The sequence below is a fragment of the Nymphaea colorata genome, chromosome 6 (assembly GCF_008831285.2).
Source record: "Nymphaea colorata isolate Beijing-Zhang1983 chromosome 6, ASM883128v2, whole genome shotgun sequence".
NCBI classification, from domain to species: domain Eukaryota; kingdom Viridiplantae; phylum Streptophyta; class Magnoliopsida; order Nymphaeales; family Nymphaeaceae; genus Nymphaea; species Nymphaea colorata.
In genome coordinates this window covers 828815-843961 of record NC_045143.1, presented here as the reverse complement: position 1 = coordinate 843961, position 15147 = coordinate 828815, and the positions used below count along the sequence as shown (strand labels likewise).

The window sequence follows — 15147 nt, the reverse complement described above, 5'->3', positions numbered from 1 at the left end:
CTTTTCTTTGCGAAAGTGCAGTTTGATTTCTATCGCCGGATAAGCAACGGGTTGATGGTTTTCAGTCGAGGTGGTATGACCACTGGCAAACTCACCGAGCGATGGTGTTGCTTCCACTGAGTGTTGCGGAAGTGGTTCGGAGCTGCTGGTAGCGCTGGAAGCGAGCAACGGTGCCGGAGATCGCCTTCAATTTCGTTCATCGAAGAATACGATCGAAGAACTACGTCAGTCGTTTTAAAATGCCGAATTTTTTTAGCCGGCCGTCTGTCTCCATCCGCCGTCTAATGTAAATGCGACGGTCGGTCAGGCGAACTGGTTCAGCCGATCATGCAATGTTGTCGACTCGGTTTCATCTGAGTCACTCGATCGATTCAGCCGGATCACACCAAAGTACAAAATTAGTGAGTCGGGTCCAGGTCTACACCCGACCCGTTTACAAAGATCCAAAACCCAAAAAGAAGAGTTGGTTTGGGTTTGGATTTATAGGCTATCTAAATCCAACCCAAGGTACAAAATCTGGAACGGTGTTCAGGAACCCTGTGTCGTTGTGTCCCGCTGCCATGTCTTCAGTGTCTCGACGTGTTGTGCCACAAATGAACACGCGGACTGTGCTGCCCGAGCTTCTCTCGTCCATGCTTGGCCAACATCGCTGACCAGCCGCCCTGGCTGCAGCTGATGGGCTGCCTCGGCCGCGCCTGGCTGAGGCCGTTGGGATGCTTGCAGCCGCTGAACTCGGACGGAGGCTGGCCCATTTACTTAACCTACCACGCACTCTGGAAGGCCTTGGGAATCAAGGAAGAGGCTGTCCTCACCTGGCTCAGTCTTGATTAGCCCCCTTGCCTGCGCCCACGCTGTTGTGCTGGTACCTCTCAGCAGGGGCGGAGGGAGGGGGGGGGGCGCCTAGGCCATGGCCCCACCCTGGCAAAATGAAAAAAAAAACTTTTACATTGAAAAAAAAATTATTTTTTAATTACTTTATGTATTTTTTAGATTTAAATTATTTGGCCCTACTCAGATCCAAAGGTTGGACTGCTCTGGCTCCGCCACTGCCTCTCAGCCATCCTGGCCGGGGTAGGGATGCATCACCTAGTGTGCCATTTGGTCGGAATAAATTGAAGTGTGCATTAAGGAATGCATGAACTTAAAAAATCGAGGTGTACAATTCATCAAAATTTAATAGGTAAAAGCAAAAAAGCAAAGTTTTTCTTCTATCCATAAACCCATCCATGATCAAATTAAGGCATGACTTTTAACCAGCTGGAAATAAACGTCGACCAGGATGATCTGGAGACGGATTTTGACCAATGTTGTGAACGCGATCTCACTTTTGAAAGCTTGACTCTCTTAATAAATCTTCGTCCATCTGATCAAATGCTTATTTTCTGCACTGCTTGCTGCGTTGTGGTATAAATAATTCAACCATGTAAAAGTAGGATATCCATGCCAATGACACGCCTCTCATTGAAATCTCTGTCGGGCTGATGATATCTTCATAAATGATTCTACATCACGATAGTTCTACATTCAGAAGACAGATTTCCATTATTTATCTTTATATCGGTGCAGTTTTTCCTCAAGATGATGGATAGGAGAAAGAAAGCTCCACCAAATGGAACAACCACCAAGGTCACACTTCTTTTTTGATTCAGTAGTGGCCATCACTGCACTGCAGGGTTATAGGCAGGTGTGGGCAATTGCCCTCACAGAACCCCCCCCCCCCCCCAAAAAAAAAAAATTATTTTTATATTAATATTTGTGAGCATTTCTTCTCATTGGTGCCTCTTAAAAATTTCAAACTTTATAGTTAAAATTTTGTGACAAAGTAAATGCCATTGGCTGCTAACTATGACTAGATCCTTTTATCCCATTCCAAATCAACAGTGCATAGTTTTCAACCAAATTAGACGCCTAGACGGTGATTAGGTGCAGGTTGTCATTCAATCAAAAACTGTATGCATGTGGTATATTGTCCTGATCGAGAGAAGGTGCAACCAATCCATGGGATTTCAAATGGAGATGTATGGTTAATTATGAGGACTCACCATTGAAATATATTTGGGTAAGCCTTCACTTTAAACTATGGCCTTGAAATTGCACAAGACGTTCCGTTCCCATTTTTTTTCAGGGCCTTTTCTGTTTAATGGGACGACAATAATAGAATATGCCTATAGAATGTCCAGTATTTAATTGTCGGAACTAGAAACAATGTTTATAATCACTCCTCAAATATGATGTCCTTCTTATCATGTATTAAAAAAATATGCATTCCAAGGATACAAATTCTTCTTACCAAACGCCCTGCGATTGGCTCACATATTAGCATCTACTGCCGATTGATTAAAGCTTACTTTCAAGAGTAAACGTTACCGGTTGTGGATGTTCGCACTTGATCACAAAATATACGAATATGCAGTTAGTATGTGGCCTGAAGGTATCTAATCTTCAATTTGTTTAATTTTTTGTTCAATGCCTACCCATTGATGGTTAACATAGTTAACGGCCGACTAGATAAATTCTACTATAAAAATATTTTAAGTGATGCTTAAGAGCTGTTTGACAACATGAATACAAACATGGTATTTCATGGATTCATCCCAAAGATCGAGACATGTCCATGAAATACTAGAACGCCGTGTTCCATAAATCTGTCTAGGGGCGAAACCAAGGGGGGTTAGTATGGGCAAATAAAAACTATATTAGATTTTTATTATTTACTTTTTAATATGGTATTAGATCAGGAAGATCCCCATATGGTGCACCAGAAAATAAAGAGAATTATACAAGTGTTTAATGTTATTAAATAAAATTTTCACAATAAAATGAAGGTGATCATTGATAAAAAATAATTTTGTGACTTATAAGAGGATTATATTGTGGAGGTGAAGATGGACACAAATAATAGTAGCATTATTATCAACAAGGAAGGTCGTTGACTTGTTGAAAATGGAAAGTGTTGTGCAAATGATTAACGTTATCAAAGAAGATCTTCTCAACAAAAGAAATGTTATTATTGTTAAAGGTAATGTGGTGACTTTAAGAAAATGATATCCATAAAAGTAAAGATGTAATAAAAATAATAATGAAATTGCTATCAATAAGGAAGGTCATCCACCTGAATTTGCAAGGAAATTGGGTTTATGAAAATTATTGTAAACTGTGAGTGTAAATATCAAATCTAACAATATTGATGTTATGCAATGTAACTATCATTTTTGCTCAATAAAAGAAATGTTACTATTGTTGGCAATAATTTTGCGATATATAAGGGAATGATATCTATAGGAATAAAGAAGTCAACAAAAATAATAATAGCATCTCTATCAACAGATACGTCAACCTAAACAGGTAAAAAAAAATCAAAAAGATATCTATATATTATTGTAAACAAATAGTATAAATATCAAATCTCATACTATTAATCCTTTGGTGGCCTTCTGTGGTGGAAAACCACGTAAAATCTCATGTTTTTATTATTTTTTTATGTATTTTTAACAGCATTCAAGTGTGTTGCATGTATTTTTTATATCTTTTAGGGGAAAAAAAACATGAGTCATCAATGAAAATGAAATGCTGGCAAAACTATGCTAACTTACTGGCCTTCATGAATGTAACAGATTGATAAAAGTGGAGTTATACTGATGCACCAAACAAACGTAAATTCACCAAGGCAAGCATGGTCACAGTTTGTGATCCTCGTAATAAGGTGAGGGACCGTGCAACCTCCTACATAACAGTCCCAATAATTACGTGGGTTTAAGGTAGAAACCTGATCTTTTAATTTCAGCTTTTTAGATCTTTCAATTTCAGCTTTTTAAAGATCAAGGCCAAGCCAGAAAATTTTGGCTAAGAGATGTTAGATGTACAACTTAAATTTTTTAAAGGAAGCAATATGTAAATGAGAAAATTTGTTCAAAAATATCAATATAAAAATAAAATGTTCTTTTTTTTGTGGTCTATGTGGGCAATTGCCGACACCAACTGCCTCCCCCGCTCCCCCCACCCATGTAAAGATCTTTTGAAAATTATTCATGTTAATTTTTAGGAAAACGTGATCCTCATCTGACTTTGCCCATTTGATTACATTACTATAGAAATACAGCTTTAGTTCAAATTCGGTGAAAAGGTCTAGCTGTAGACAAATAAAGAACTTTAATGTCGGGTGTTTTACGTTAAATTTTTTTTTTAAAAAAAAAAAGTTAACTGACTTACATGATAAGCTATGCATTTTTTATTAGCATTCACGACATCAACCAGGCAAAATGCACAAAATACATTTGTAGATAAGGTGAAAATTTTGGCAAAAAAGTAGCACAAATGACTTAAAGAAGTCCAATGAAAGCAAGAAAAAATGAGTGGAGTCCCCTATTGTTGAATCGACACTGATAAGTGATATGTCTTTATGCCATCGAGGTGGGAGAACAGTATATTAGCTGATATATATTGGGTATACAATGTAATTTTGAACTTATGGTGTCAAAATCGTCACCCACCATGTTGGGTCCTCAACTTCCCCTTTTGTAGAACTTGACCAAGTTCACATGCTTCACGTCTTTTTATAAATTGTCCAAGAAATTGGCTCTTCACAGGGAAAAAACGGGCTCCAATATAGAGCGGACCTCGGTGGGATGGAGACCCTTGCGACCAGAGGCGCGCGTGTGAGCCGATGGTGCTGGTGGATTGTCTGCACCATGTTGAAGTTCAGCCTAGCAAACTCATGCTGCACTTGGGTTCTGCAGTCCGTCCTCTCAATATACTCTCCAACTTCAACCCTGGGAACCCTTATGGGAAAGAAACCTCCACATAAACCATTTTTTAAGTAATTGCGCTCATCCGCTTTGGAGTAGTGGAACTTGTCGTTTTTAAGTTATAATTCTTTGTGTGCACGTAAAAGACCGCCCCAGCCCCTGCGTGTACATTGAAAAATAAAAGAACAAATTAATAAAATGTACTATTATTAGGTTTTCAATTAAACCTAATTATAAGAATATCAATGGATCAAATTTGGATAAAATATCTGTTTTAAATATGTCGGATATGAAAAAAAAAAAAAAAATATTTGGAAGGTGGTATGCAAAGAGGCAAAAATCATACATCATTTTGTAATGAAAAGAAGTCCTTTACTTCATTGAGCGTAAACTTTCCAACTCACATTTGCAATTTATGTCCCCCCAAATATATCAAAGTCAGTTGTAAGTCCAAATTTAGATTTCATACTTGCGCTCCACTATGTCTATCAACCACCCGCTTCCCAATTTAACAGTATCAGTGAACTGTTCTAATGGTCCGGTGAATCGGCCGATTCGCCGGACCAATTGTGAATGGACAAAAATACGTAAACGAAGTACATAAATATGATGACTAATTAAACATAAAAGTTCTAAAAAATAATTTAAAGACAAGGCCTAAAGCTTTCAAGTTAGAAGATTATAAAAATGCAAGCAAAAAGGTCTCACTGGCTTCATAGGACTAATAGGCAATAGAAGAGAAAGGCACTTGAGAATCTTAGTCTCAAGGTTAGCTTAGCTTCAAGGACAAGTAAAACAGGGCACCATAAACGCCTACATCTAAAATCTTAGTCTCAAGGTTAAGCTAACCTGTTTATGGTGCCCTGTTTTACTTGTCCTTGAAGCTAAGCTAACCTTGAGACTAAGATTCTCAAGTGCCTTTCTCTTCTCTTGCCTATTAGAAAAGTTTACGCGCGAGCGTGTCATATGAAGCCAGTAAGATCTTTTTGCTTGCTTCTCCCAACTTGAAAGCTTTGCGTCTTCTCTTTAAATTATTTTTTACAACTTTTACGTCTAATTAATCACCATATTTATATACTTTGTTTATGTATTTTTGTCCATTAACAATTGGTCCGGCGAATCGGCCCATTCACCGGATCAACAGATTAATGGATCTTGTTCCAAAAGTATGATTATGGTAACATTAGTAGGGACTACTAGAACAGTTCACTAATATTGTTAAATTGGGAAGCACAAGTATGAAATCTAAATTTGGACTTACAACTGACTTTGATACATTTGGGGGGACCTGAATTGTAAATGTGAGTTGGGAAGTTTACGCTCAATCAAGTAAAGGACTTCTTTTCATTAGAAAATGATGTATGATTTTTGACCCTCCAAATATTAATGTTTTTTTTTCATATCCGACATATTTAAAACAGATATTTTATCCAAATTTGTTCCATTGATATTTGTATAATTAGGTTTAATTGAATCCGCAGACAAAATATATTAGAAAACTAGATTAGAAACATGAAAAAAATTAAAAGGTTTGCTAAATCAATTATCGTGTTAATACAACACGCGGCGAAAATTATTTAGATTAAAAGTACATGTTGCGAAAGTTTGGACTGGATATATTTTCGTAGTCTAATCCATTTGAAGAAAATATCGCGTCATATCGGGAGATTTGAAAAACCCGACATCTTAATATAAGTGGAGGGAGGTCCTCCTCCCTGGCTTCTTTTCCCTCCATTTCCTGCCTCTCTTCTCGTCCCGCGGCAGAGGAAACGGCTCTCTCCGAGGTCAGTTCCCCCTTCTTATGCTTCTTCATTTTCTAACCTGCTTTCCTGTTCGAATATTTACGATTGCCTCGGTTTTCGTTGAATGCGAGAGTTAAAAATGTTCGAATAATTAGGGCTTTGAGTTAGTCAGGGTTTTGCTTTTTGGGTGGTGATGGCGAATGATTTTCTTCTTGTTCGCCTTCATAACATCATTTTTGGCTGTTGAACGAATTTTTTGCACGCAGGATGTTCAATATGGCTAACTAATTGTTCTGTGGATGTTAGTTGTTTCCCTAATTTAATAAGGCAGTCTGTGGGTGGATTGTATCCAGCATCCCTTTTGGGGATCGTTTCCCTCATGTTGAAACTCCGTGTTATTCGGCCATGTTGGTGCATGAGGATGATAGTTTCCTGTGCCTTTTGCTTTTTTGTGATTCGGTCGTTTGAGCTATAACGGATTCAATGTGGTCATTTTCATCACTCGTCGAGCCTTACACCAGTGAAGTTGGGTGGGCTAAAGTTGGTATATTTTAGTTGTTATCTTGTTGGAAGCACTGTTCTTGTTATATATTTCTATTAGAAGTTGGGCATTCTTTCCTCTTGCCAGTTTCTGTGGTGGTTTCCTTGGTGTTTCTTGGTGCACTTTCGGCTAAGGTGGTCTTGAACTATTGTAAAAATGTCACACTTCTTGCAAATGTGGACAGGAAGGACAAGGAGGAGAGGTGAAACTGGAAGAAGCAGATAGGCGAAACAGGTGAATTTGAAGGATGTGTCCTCAGAGTAGAAGTCCTCCACGATCTCGTGTATTTCGTGGCAGTCAACGGGCTTCTTATCGTGATGCACCATATAGGAGGGATTATCGCAGTTCCAGGTCTGCTTTCCTTTTGAGTCCTTTGCTGTAATACCCTCTTGAGCGTCAGCCTTTTGTGCTACTACTGAAGAAGTTTTGTCAGTGATTTGGGGCTAGTGATCTGCTTAGGGGCGGGCCAAGGGGCGATGAGAAGGATGAATAAATGAAATGATACCATAAAATTAATTTGCAAGAAGCTATTGTACTAGATGAATACCAGGGGAAAGAAAGAGTTGATGATATCTTGATTAGCACATGAATCTGTTTATTGATGAAAAAGCGATAAAGGACATCAATAAGAAAATCTTACAATTTACAGGCAAATACCAAGGAAAAATTATTTTAGAGTTCAAGTAATTTTATAAACTGTTCAAATTTACAGTTATATCTTTATGTAGGTATGTGCAATTTTTGGAGTCAAATTAATTCTGTTAAATTTGTTTCTTATTTCTCGGTGAGCATGCATGTTTGGCAAGGTGAGAAAAATGAACTGGAAAACTAGCAATTATGGAGTCGTTAAGAAAGCGTTTAATCAGTTTTCAATCCTAACTAGAAACAATATCTGTTTTCCGCATAGCAAAAACTGAAATTGGAAAGAAACGATAAGTACCTAAAACTTATAGAAGTAATAATTTGATATGTGCACTTTTTTGAAATGGGGGCTTTGTACTAATGAGAAATTGACCATTTCTCAGTGGGTTAATAAATCTCTTCTTTAATAGCAAGTCAAGATTGGCCGATTTGTGCCAGGTTTCTGTGATTATTTTTGTGTGGAGTAGCTCAAGTAGGGAGAGAATGGGACCTGTCCCCCACTAAATTGCTTGGTTTTCTGTATTTATTTCTGTTGCTATTTTGCATCAACATCTTGTAAAGTTGAGTTCTTCAAGAAAGTGTCATTTAACTTTTATGAGCTCATGATCTAATTATTATGAGCATTTAAGGTTTTGTTGGAACTGTTTTCATATTCTTTTGCTATTTGTTTGTCCTGCCACCTTTTCCTCTTTTAAAACTGCAGTTTCAGTATTCTCCAATTGAATAGGTCGTATACAAGGTACAAATCTGTAATTGGATCATCTGTTCTAAATTGGAAATCATAATCACACTCATTTCCTGTAAATTAGTCATTCTTGTCCTATATACAGATGTCCTTTCCACTTTATGTTGCATATGATGCATGCTGTGCTTGTCGTTATGATATAGCACTGTGAAGCTTCAAGGATGATGACTTTTATTAGAAATTTATTTCTCATGGTTTAAAGTGTCTGAACATCCCAAGCATGGAATATTTTGTGAGTATTTGGCAATGAAGCTCATACAGCTACTGCCACTTGGGCATCTGCTGAATTTATTAGGATACAAGAAGGATATATGCAATACAAAACTGTTTTTGTTCTTACGTTGTCCTAAAGATGGGATTCTCGTATCAGAACATCATATCGGCTAGAATTGGTGGTTGTCTTCTGTACTTGATGGCTCGTAGCTTCTGTTTGGTCCATCTTGCAAATGATTTGCAGTGCATTATGTTTGTTAGATGCTTTATGTAACTATTACTTGAAAAACTGACATGCATCTATATTTTTCTGGTAGGCTTCCTGCATTGTTTTTTTCGTTTCATTTGGTTTCTAGGCTGAACAGAGTTGTTCCTGTCTCCTTTGCAGGGGTCCTCTGTGCAATAACTGCAAACGACCTGGACATTTTGCGAGATACTGTCAAAATGAAGCAGTCTGCAACAACTGTCAGCTTCCTGGGTGAGTTGGCAAATCATACAACGGGTTTCTGCATTCACAATGTTCGCACCACAATTGCACCAACTTGGTTAACTCACTGATCTGAAAAGCTATACAGTTAGAAATTTTTTGTGGAGTTTCTAGATGTCTTATATTCATCTTGTGCTTTTCTGGAAATGGTCTTTCGCTGATTCTTTCTTTATTGAAGGCATATTGCTTCCGAGTGTACCACAACGACCATGTGCTGGAACTGCCGTGAACCAGGGCACATGGCCAGCCAGTGCTCAAACGAGCCCCTTTGCCATGTCTGTGGCAAGACTGGTCATCTAGCTCGAGTGTGCAACAGCGCAGTTTTCCGACCGGGTGAGGCAATGATATGCAGCAACTGCTACAAGCAAGGGCACTTAGCCGAGGAATGCACGAACGACAAGGCCTGCAACAAGTGCCGTCAGACTGGACATTTTGCACGTGATTGCACAAATGAACCTGTTTGTAATTCGTGCAACATCTCCGGCCATGTTGCACGGCAGTGCCCAAAAGCTGGGCTGGATGGTGGTGCTCCATTGAGGGATATACTTTGTCGCTCCTGCAACCAACACGGTCATACCACCAGGGACTGTGCTGTGTCTATGATCTGCCACACCTGTGGTGGTCGCGGCCATTTGGCATATGAGTGTCCTTCAGCCCGCAACTTTGAACGTGGATTCACCAGATATAGGTGAGGAATCAACTGCTTGAGCTGCTAGATTACTTCATTTCTTTTTCTTGTTGCAGTAGGTGTTCTTTGGCTGCTTCTTGGAAGGGTTATATCTAATCAAAGACTGACTAGTTCCATGTATCAATCGAAGCTGTGTAATTTGTTGACCATGCATATGCATGTTCAATCTCTGAGCATTCCTGTTTGGAGCCCCCATGTCATTGCTTCTTTTATAAGATGGAATGTTTTCCAATCTCCTTTTTACACGAGCTTTCTGTGGAGAAATGTCTCTAAATTCGTAAAAAATGTGTATAAGTTTCAATATATCCAATGGACATGCAGCTGCATCAGCCGATTGAGGGCAGTTTTTGGGTCGGTTGTCGCGTGGGCTGATATGCGCCAATTTGGATAAAATTGATTTTATTGCGTGTAAGTTTGGAAATGGAGTTCCGAATTGCTGGATTCTTGTTTTAAAAGTGGTCTTCATATAAACAAGCCACTAACTTGCGCAAACTGACCCATTTTTTTTTGCATTTAGATAATTGAGCCCGGATAACTCTTTCTAGTCTCTCTACCTCGGCAGGTTTAGTCTCAACATGTCTTTAGGCAGGGATGTCAAAAAATAAGACTTATACCAGACTTAGATTGAATCACTTAAAAAAAATAGCATATGAAAAAAAAATGTTTGAATTTCGATTAAGGAACTGGATTGAAAAAAGAAAAAAAAGATGACATTTAATCGGATTTGAATTTGGATTAAACTAAATACCCAATTGGATTTAGACTAGGATCAGATTTAACTCATCAAAAAAAGAAGAAGTTCTTCTCAAATGACCCATTTTTCCTATCATAAATGACCCTTTGAAACAAATGTCCTATTATCCCTTATAAGGTCTAATAAACACAGTTTGGATTTTAGTTTCAAAGTCAGATTTGGACTTGGGCGTGAACCAAAAGATCGGACTCAGATTGTAAATTCAGTTTGAGTTTTGGATCTGGTAATAGAGTTTTTCATTCCCGTTCAAATCTGAATATGTGAACATAAAAACAAAAAACACATGATAAAGAGTACATATGATTCGAATCCTACCCATTCACAATTTCGCATACTTAATTCCTTATATGTAAGCGGGATTTGAACTCAGCTAGGATTTGGTCAAGCCTTGAGACGTACAATAGGAGCTGCTCAACAATTTTATTATCTAATTGAGAGAGGGAAGAAGGTGGGGTTATGGTAAGAATTAATTGTCCTCAAGAAATGCAAGCCTGGTTAGAAAACTATGATTCCCAATCTTCGTCCTGTTCAAGACATCACAAATCGAATTGGAAAAGGAAAAATGAGAGAGCGGTGGGACGCTGGCACCGACGGAAAAAACTAATGGTGTCGCATCCGCCAAATGGTCATTTTTAGTAAATACTTTTTGCATCTTGCTTCATCACCTGTGGCTGTAGTTTAGTGGTAAGAATTCCACGTTGTGGCCGTGGAGACCTGGGCTCGAATCCCAGCAGCCACATTCACTTTTTGAACATTTTCCTCTCTACCCCGCCCAAGCCAAGACGCCCCGCATGCCTCAGACACTCGAGTTTTAGGTCCCCTTCTCACGTTTCATGCCTTCTATATAACTGGCTCAATTAATTCGAGCATTTTTAGCTCAATAACATTATTTGTTTTTATTTTTTGCACACTCTTATTATTTCAATATTTATTTATCACATACGCTCATTGAACTCAAATCCGCAACATTACAAGCCGGATTCGGTTCACATCTATGAATATCGGCGTCCTTCTTGATAATGTCACGGGCACTAACAGATCAGATATGGGTTTGTCTTAAGACTTCAAAATCCAAAATAGCAAGTGGAAGGGAATTCCAAGGTTAAAGCAGCTCCTCTTGGATCTTCGAAACTAGAACGAACAGAAGACTACGGCCCAAATCCAATATGAAATTTTGACCATCGTGATACGATCAAATCCAGATTACACGTGCGCCTTCAGGGTTTTGTCCAAGAGTCCAACAGAGCATCCTGTATCGACCTAACTATTATTTTTATGTTTTAAGAAGGAATATTTTGAAAATGCTCAGGCCAATTGAGTACGGAGAATACAGGTCGATTTTGTGTATCTTTCTAGTAAGATGAATCGCCTGATGATGCAGTCAGTAGTTATGGGACATGCCACTTTGGTCATCTACTGACACTTCAAGATATTATTTCAACATTTTAAAAAGTTTCATGTATCTTTTCCAATAATGATTGGACGAAAGCTGTTTTTATATTTAATTATCCAAGTTTGACTTTAGTGACAAGGGGTTTTGCAAAGGAAATATAAATTCTAAGTTCGATCTTTCAAGGAGGTAGGCGAAGTTGGTAAGCAGCCAATCTCGATTTCGAGCACCTAAGATATCAACTTTTTATGGTCTATCATGAGAAACACTGATATGCAAGTATGAAACATATCATGAATCTCACCCCAAAGTACTGAAAGAATGTTTGGTATCCAGATCAGTATATTCCTCTTACTCACCTAAAATGCTATATTTTTGGATTGTATTAGCCATTATAGCTATCAATGAGTTGGCTATATGTTTGTCATTTGGATGCCAACTCGATTTGAATCTAAATTAAATTTTTGAGTCATCACTGAATTGAATAAATATAAAAACCATGTGAACTAATTATGAATTGTTTAATCAATATGGTTGGTGGTTTACTATGTAGCATTTGTGAAATTACCTTTTTCAAACCTACATTGTACGAGACATTCCGTGAACTACCAAAGTCTTTGTCTAAAACTTCTGAGAACCATATGTCAAAGAATGGAATGAACAACTCAAGATGCTTGCTCGAATCCAAATTCTTAGAGCGGACAATTGATCAACAAGTTAGAGACAATAAAATGCTTTGGCCTAATTTATTTGCAAAACAAAAACATCAACAAGTTCTTTTCCTAGTGGCGGAGAGCACAAACATGTAAATTTATATTTGAGGAAAAGCAACCATATATGAATGTATGCAAAGTTTTATATCATTACATAAAATTTTAAAAAGTTAGGGTGAGGTATTTCATCAGTTTTTGGACAATCTTTAGAAGTTTTCTCTCTTTTTCCCTCTCTCTCACACACAATCTTGGATCTAAGAGATTAAACTTGTACTCGGGTGTTACAATCAACTTCGTTTAAAGCATAAATTTTTCTCTCGTGCATACAATCTTAAACACGAGATTAAATTTTTACTTGGGTGTTACAATCCACTGCTTTTAAAGCATGCACATGTGCACGTATGGGATCTCAGGTCTAAGTGTTAAAAATATGAAGACAATGAAGTTTCTCTCTCTTTCCTTTGTCCCTCTCTTACTCTGTTGTTGTATTCTATGTTTCATTCTCCTGTTTTATTTTTACAGCTTTTTTTTTGTTTGTTTTTTTTAATCTAAAGAACTTCTTGTTCCAAATTTTTTTTTTATGCATTTTCATGTTATCGGCTCTGTCTCTCATTCTCACTCTCCAATTATTCTTGCTTGCTTGTGATTCATGAAATCACACAGGTGGCTCTCATCACTACCATCTTGTGAACTGTCAATGGGATCATATACAGAAGGATGTCCACATTAAATTGCATGGCCCATGGGACAGGTCTATCCTTTGAGGCGTCCTTCTTGTCAATCAATGCTCGATCCGATGACATACTCAACATCAATCATAAAGACGCCCCATGGATTGGCCATCGTCTAACTTGCAGTTCAACCTGGTTTGGGTTTTTTTTACTTTGCGTATCCAAGTCCAAACTTCAGATCCATAAATATGACTCGGTTTCGATGCAAACTCACTTCGCCACTTCCCATTTGCTTTATTTAAATATATATTTTAACTTGAACTCGTGAAATGTGTCAAGTGAGTCAATTACTTAGTTTTGCCAATAAATAATGCACTCTAACAACTCAGCTTTCGCTTAGCTAGATAAGTTTGATTTTAAACTTTTATTAGTATTAATATTGAGATAATGTGTTTCACATGATACAAAATTAACCAGCTAAAACCAGGTCTGTCTCTCTCTCTCTCTCGGTCCGCTCGCGATTTTAATCTTGGTCTTGAACTGTCTCAAAGAATGAATGAATATAGGTTGAACCCGGTGAGCTCGGGCGGTCTTAGCCAGCACCAGTGGGAGAGTCAGAAATTTTTTTTCAAAAAAAAATCACTATATAATTTTCGAAACTTTTATAGAAGCCAAGTGAAAATTTTTAAAAATATTGAGCAGTATCATCCAATTTATAGATGATCTGAATACACCGAATTTAGGGTAGTATCCATGTGAGATTCAGATCTATGCCTAATATCGATTTTTTCTTTTTTTTATGTGAAAACGCTACAAATGGATCAAATGTCAACTAAAATCTGGATAATGCGATCCAGATCAAAGTATAGATCAGTAAGTGTCCAGTTCAAGAGAATCAGGTTCGGTCTTGCTTTGGATATGGATCTTATCCAAGACAAGAGAACCAAACGAACCGGATGTCTAACTGACCCGATCCATGTCTTGGACTTATTTTCGCTTACCAGATGGTGGGCAGCCAACGCTTACCGGACAACAGGAAAGCGGTCGAAATTAGCCAAATATTTCTTAGAGAGAGAGAGAGAGGCGTTTCCGTCCGCAGCCTAACTAGTTAGATATTTCATAAAGGCGATTGTTTTTTTATTTATTACGATGAGCAGGTGCAGTTTGTACAAGAAAACAGCCCGATAATGGACTTGTATCAATTTTTTTACACAAATGAATAATGGGAGAAGTTTAGTTGCACTTTTGTATTAAACATTTATTTTTGATTAGCTAAGATTTTCAATTTAAATGTATTACTTTCTACTAAGATGTTTCTGTCACTAATTGGGTTATAATCAGAAATCTACTATTGCCACTGTGTTTGAAGTGGCTGAAATATACACATCTTGAATTAGAAATAAATATTTGTAAATACGTTACAATAATGGAAAAAATGGGAACAAGTTAGAAAGCAAATTTTAGAGAAAAAAAAAATATATATTTGGTAACTATGGAGGTATTTGAATATGAAGAATCTTCCTTTTTTTTCTCGGTTCTCTTCGAAACCTAAATGAAAAATGAGATACCCATTATTCGAGAGACTCAAATTGGTATTGGATTTTGATATGTTAACCCGTCTGACCTACTATGAATTCTGCACTAATCCAATTAAAATTAATTTTAAGAAGAGAGATCTGAAGGTGGGAGGTTTTTGAAATAAGTGGAGAATCGTACACAATTTCATGAATTACTCGTAAACAGAATTAGCGGGGAGCGTTTCAAGCGAGTGACCTCCGACTGAAGCTTTAATTTTTCTCCACATATAAATTTCGCA

General features: G+C 37.6%; 1 protein-coding gene and 1 non-coding gene across 2 annotated transcripts; both read left to right on the top strand.

The window, feature by feature from the left end:
- Positions 1-6459: 6459 nt before the first annotated feature.
- LOC116255604 (zinc finger protein GIS2-like) lies at positions 6460-10048 on the top strand. The gene is made up of 4 exons (XM_031631476.2): positions 6460-6529; positions 7213-7379; positions 9017-9106; positions 9294-10048. Exons 2-4 carry the CDS (start codon positions 7276-7278, stop codon positions 9805-9807), a joined length of 708 nt encoding a protein of 235 aa, XP_031487336.1. The 5' UTR covers positions 6460-6529; positions 7213-7275; the 3' UTR covers positions 9808-10048.
- A 1176-nt stretch (positions 10049-11224) lies between these two features.
- On the top strand, positions 11225-11296 carry TRNAH-GUG (transfer RNA histidin (anticodon GUG)). Its single transcript has one exon. It is a non-coding gene; the product is annotated as a tRNA-His (tRNA).
- Positions 11297-15147: the final 3851 nt, after the last annotated feature.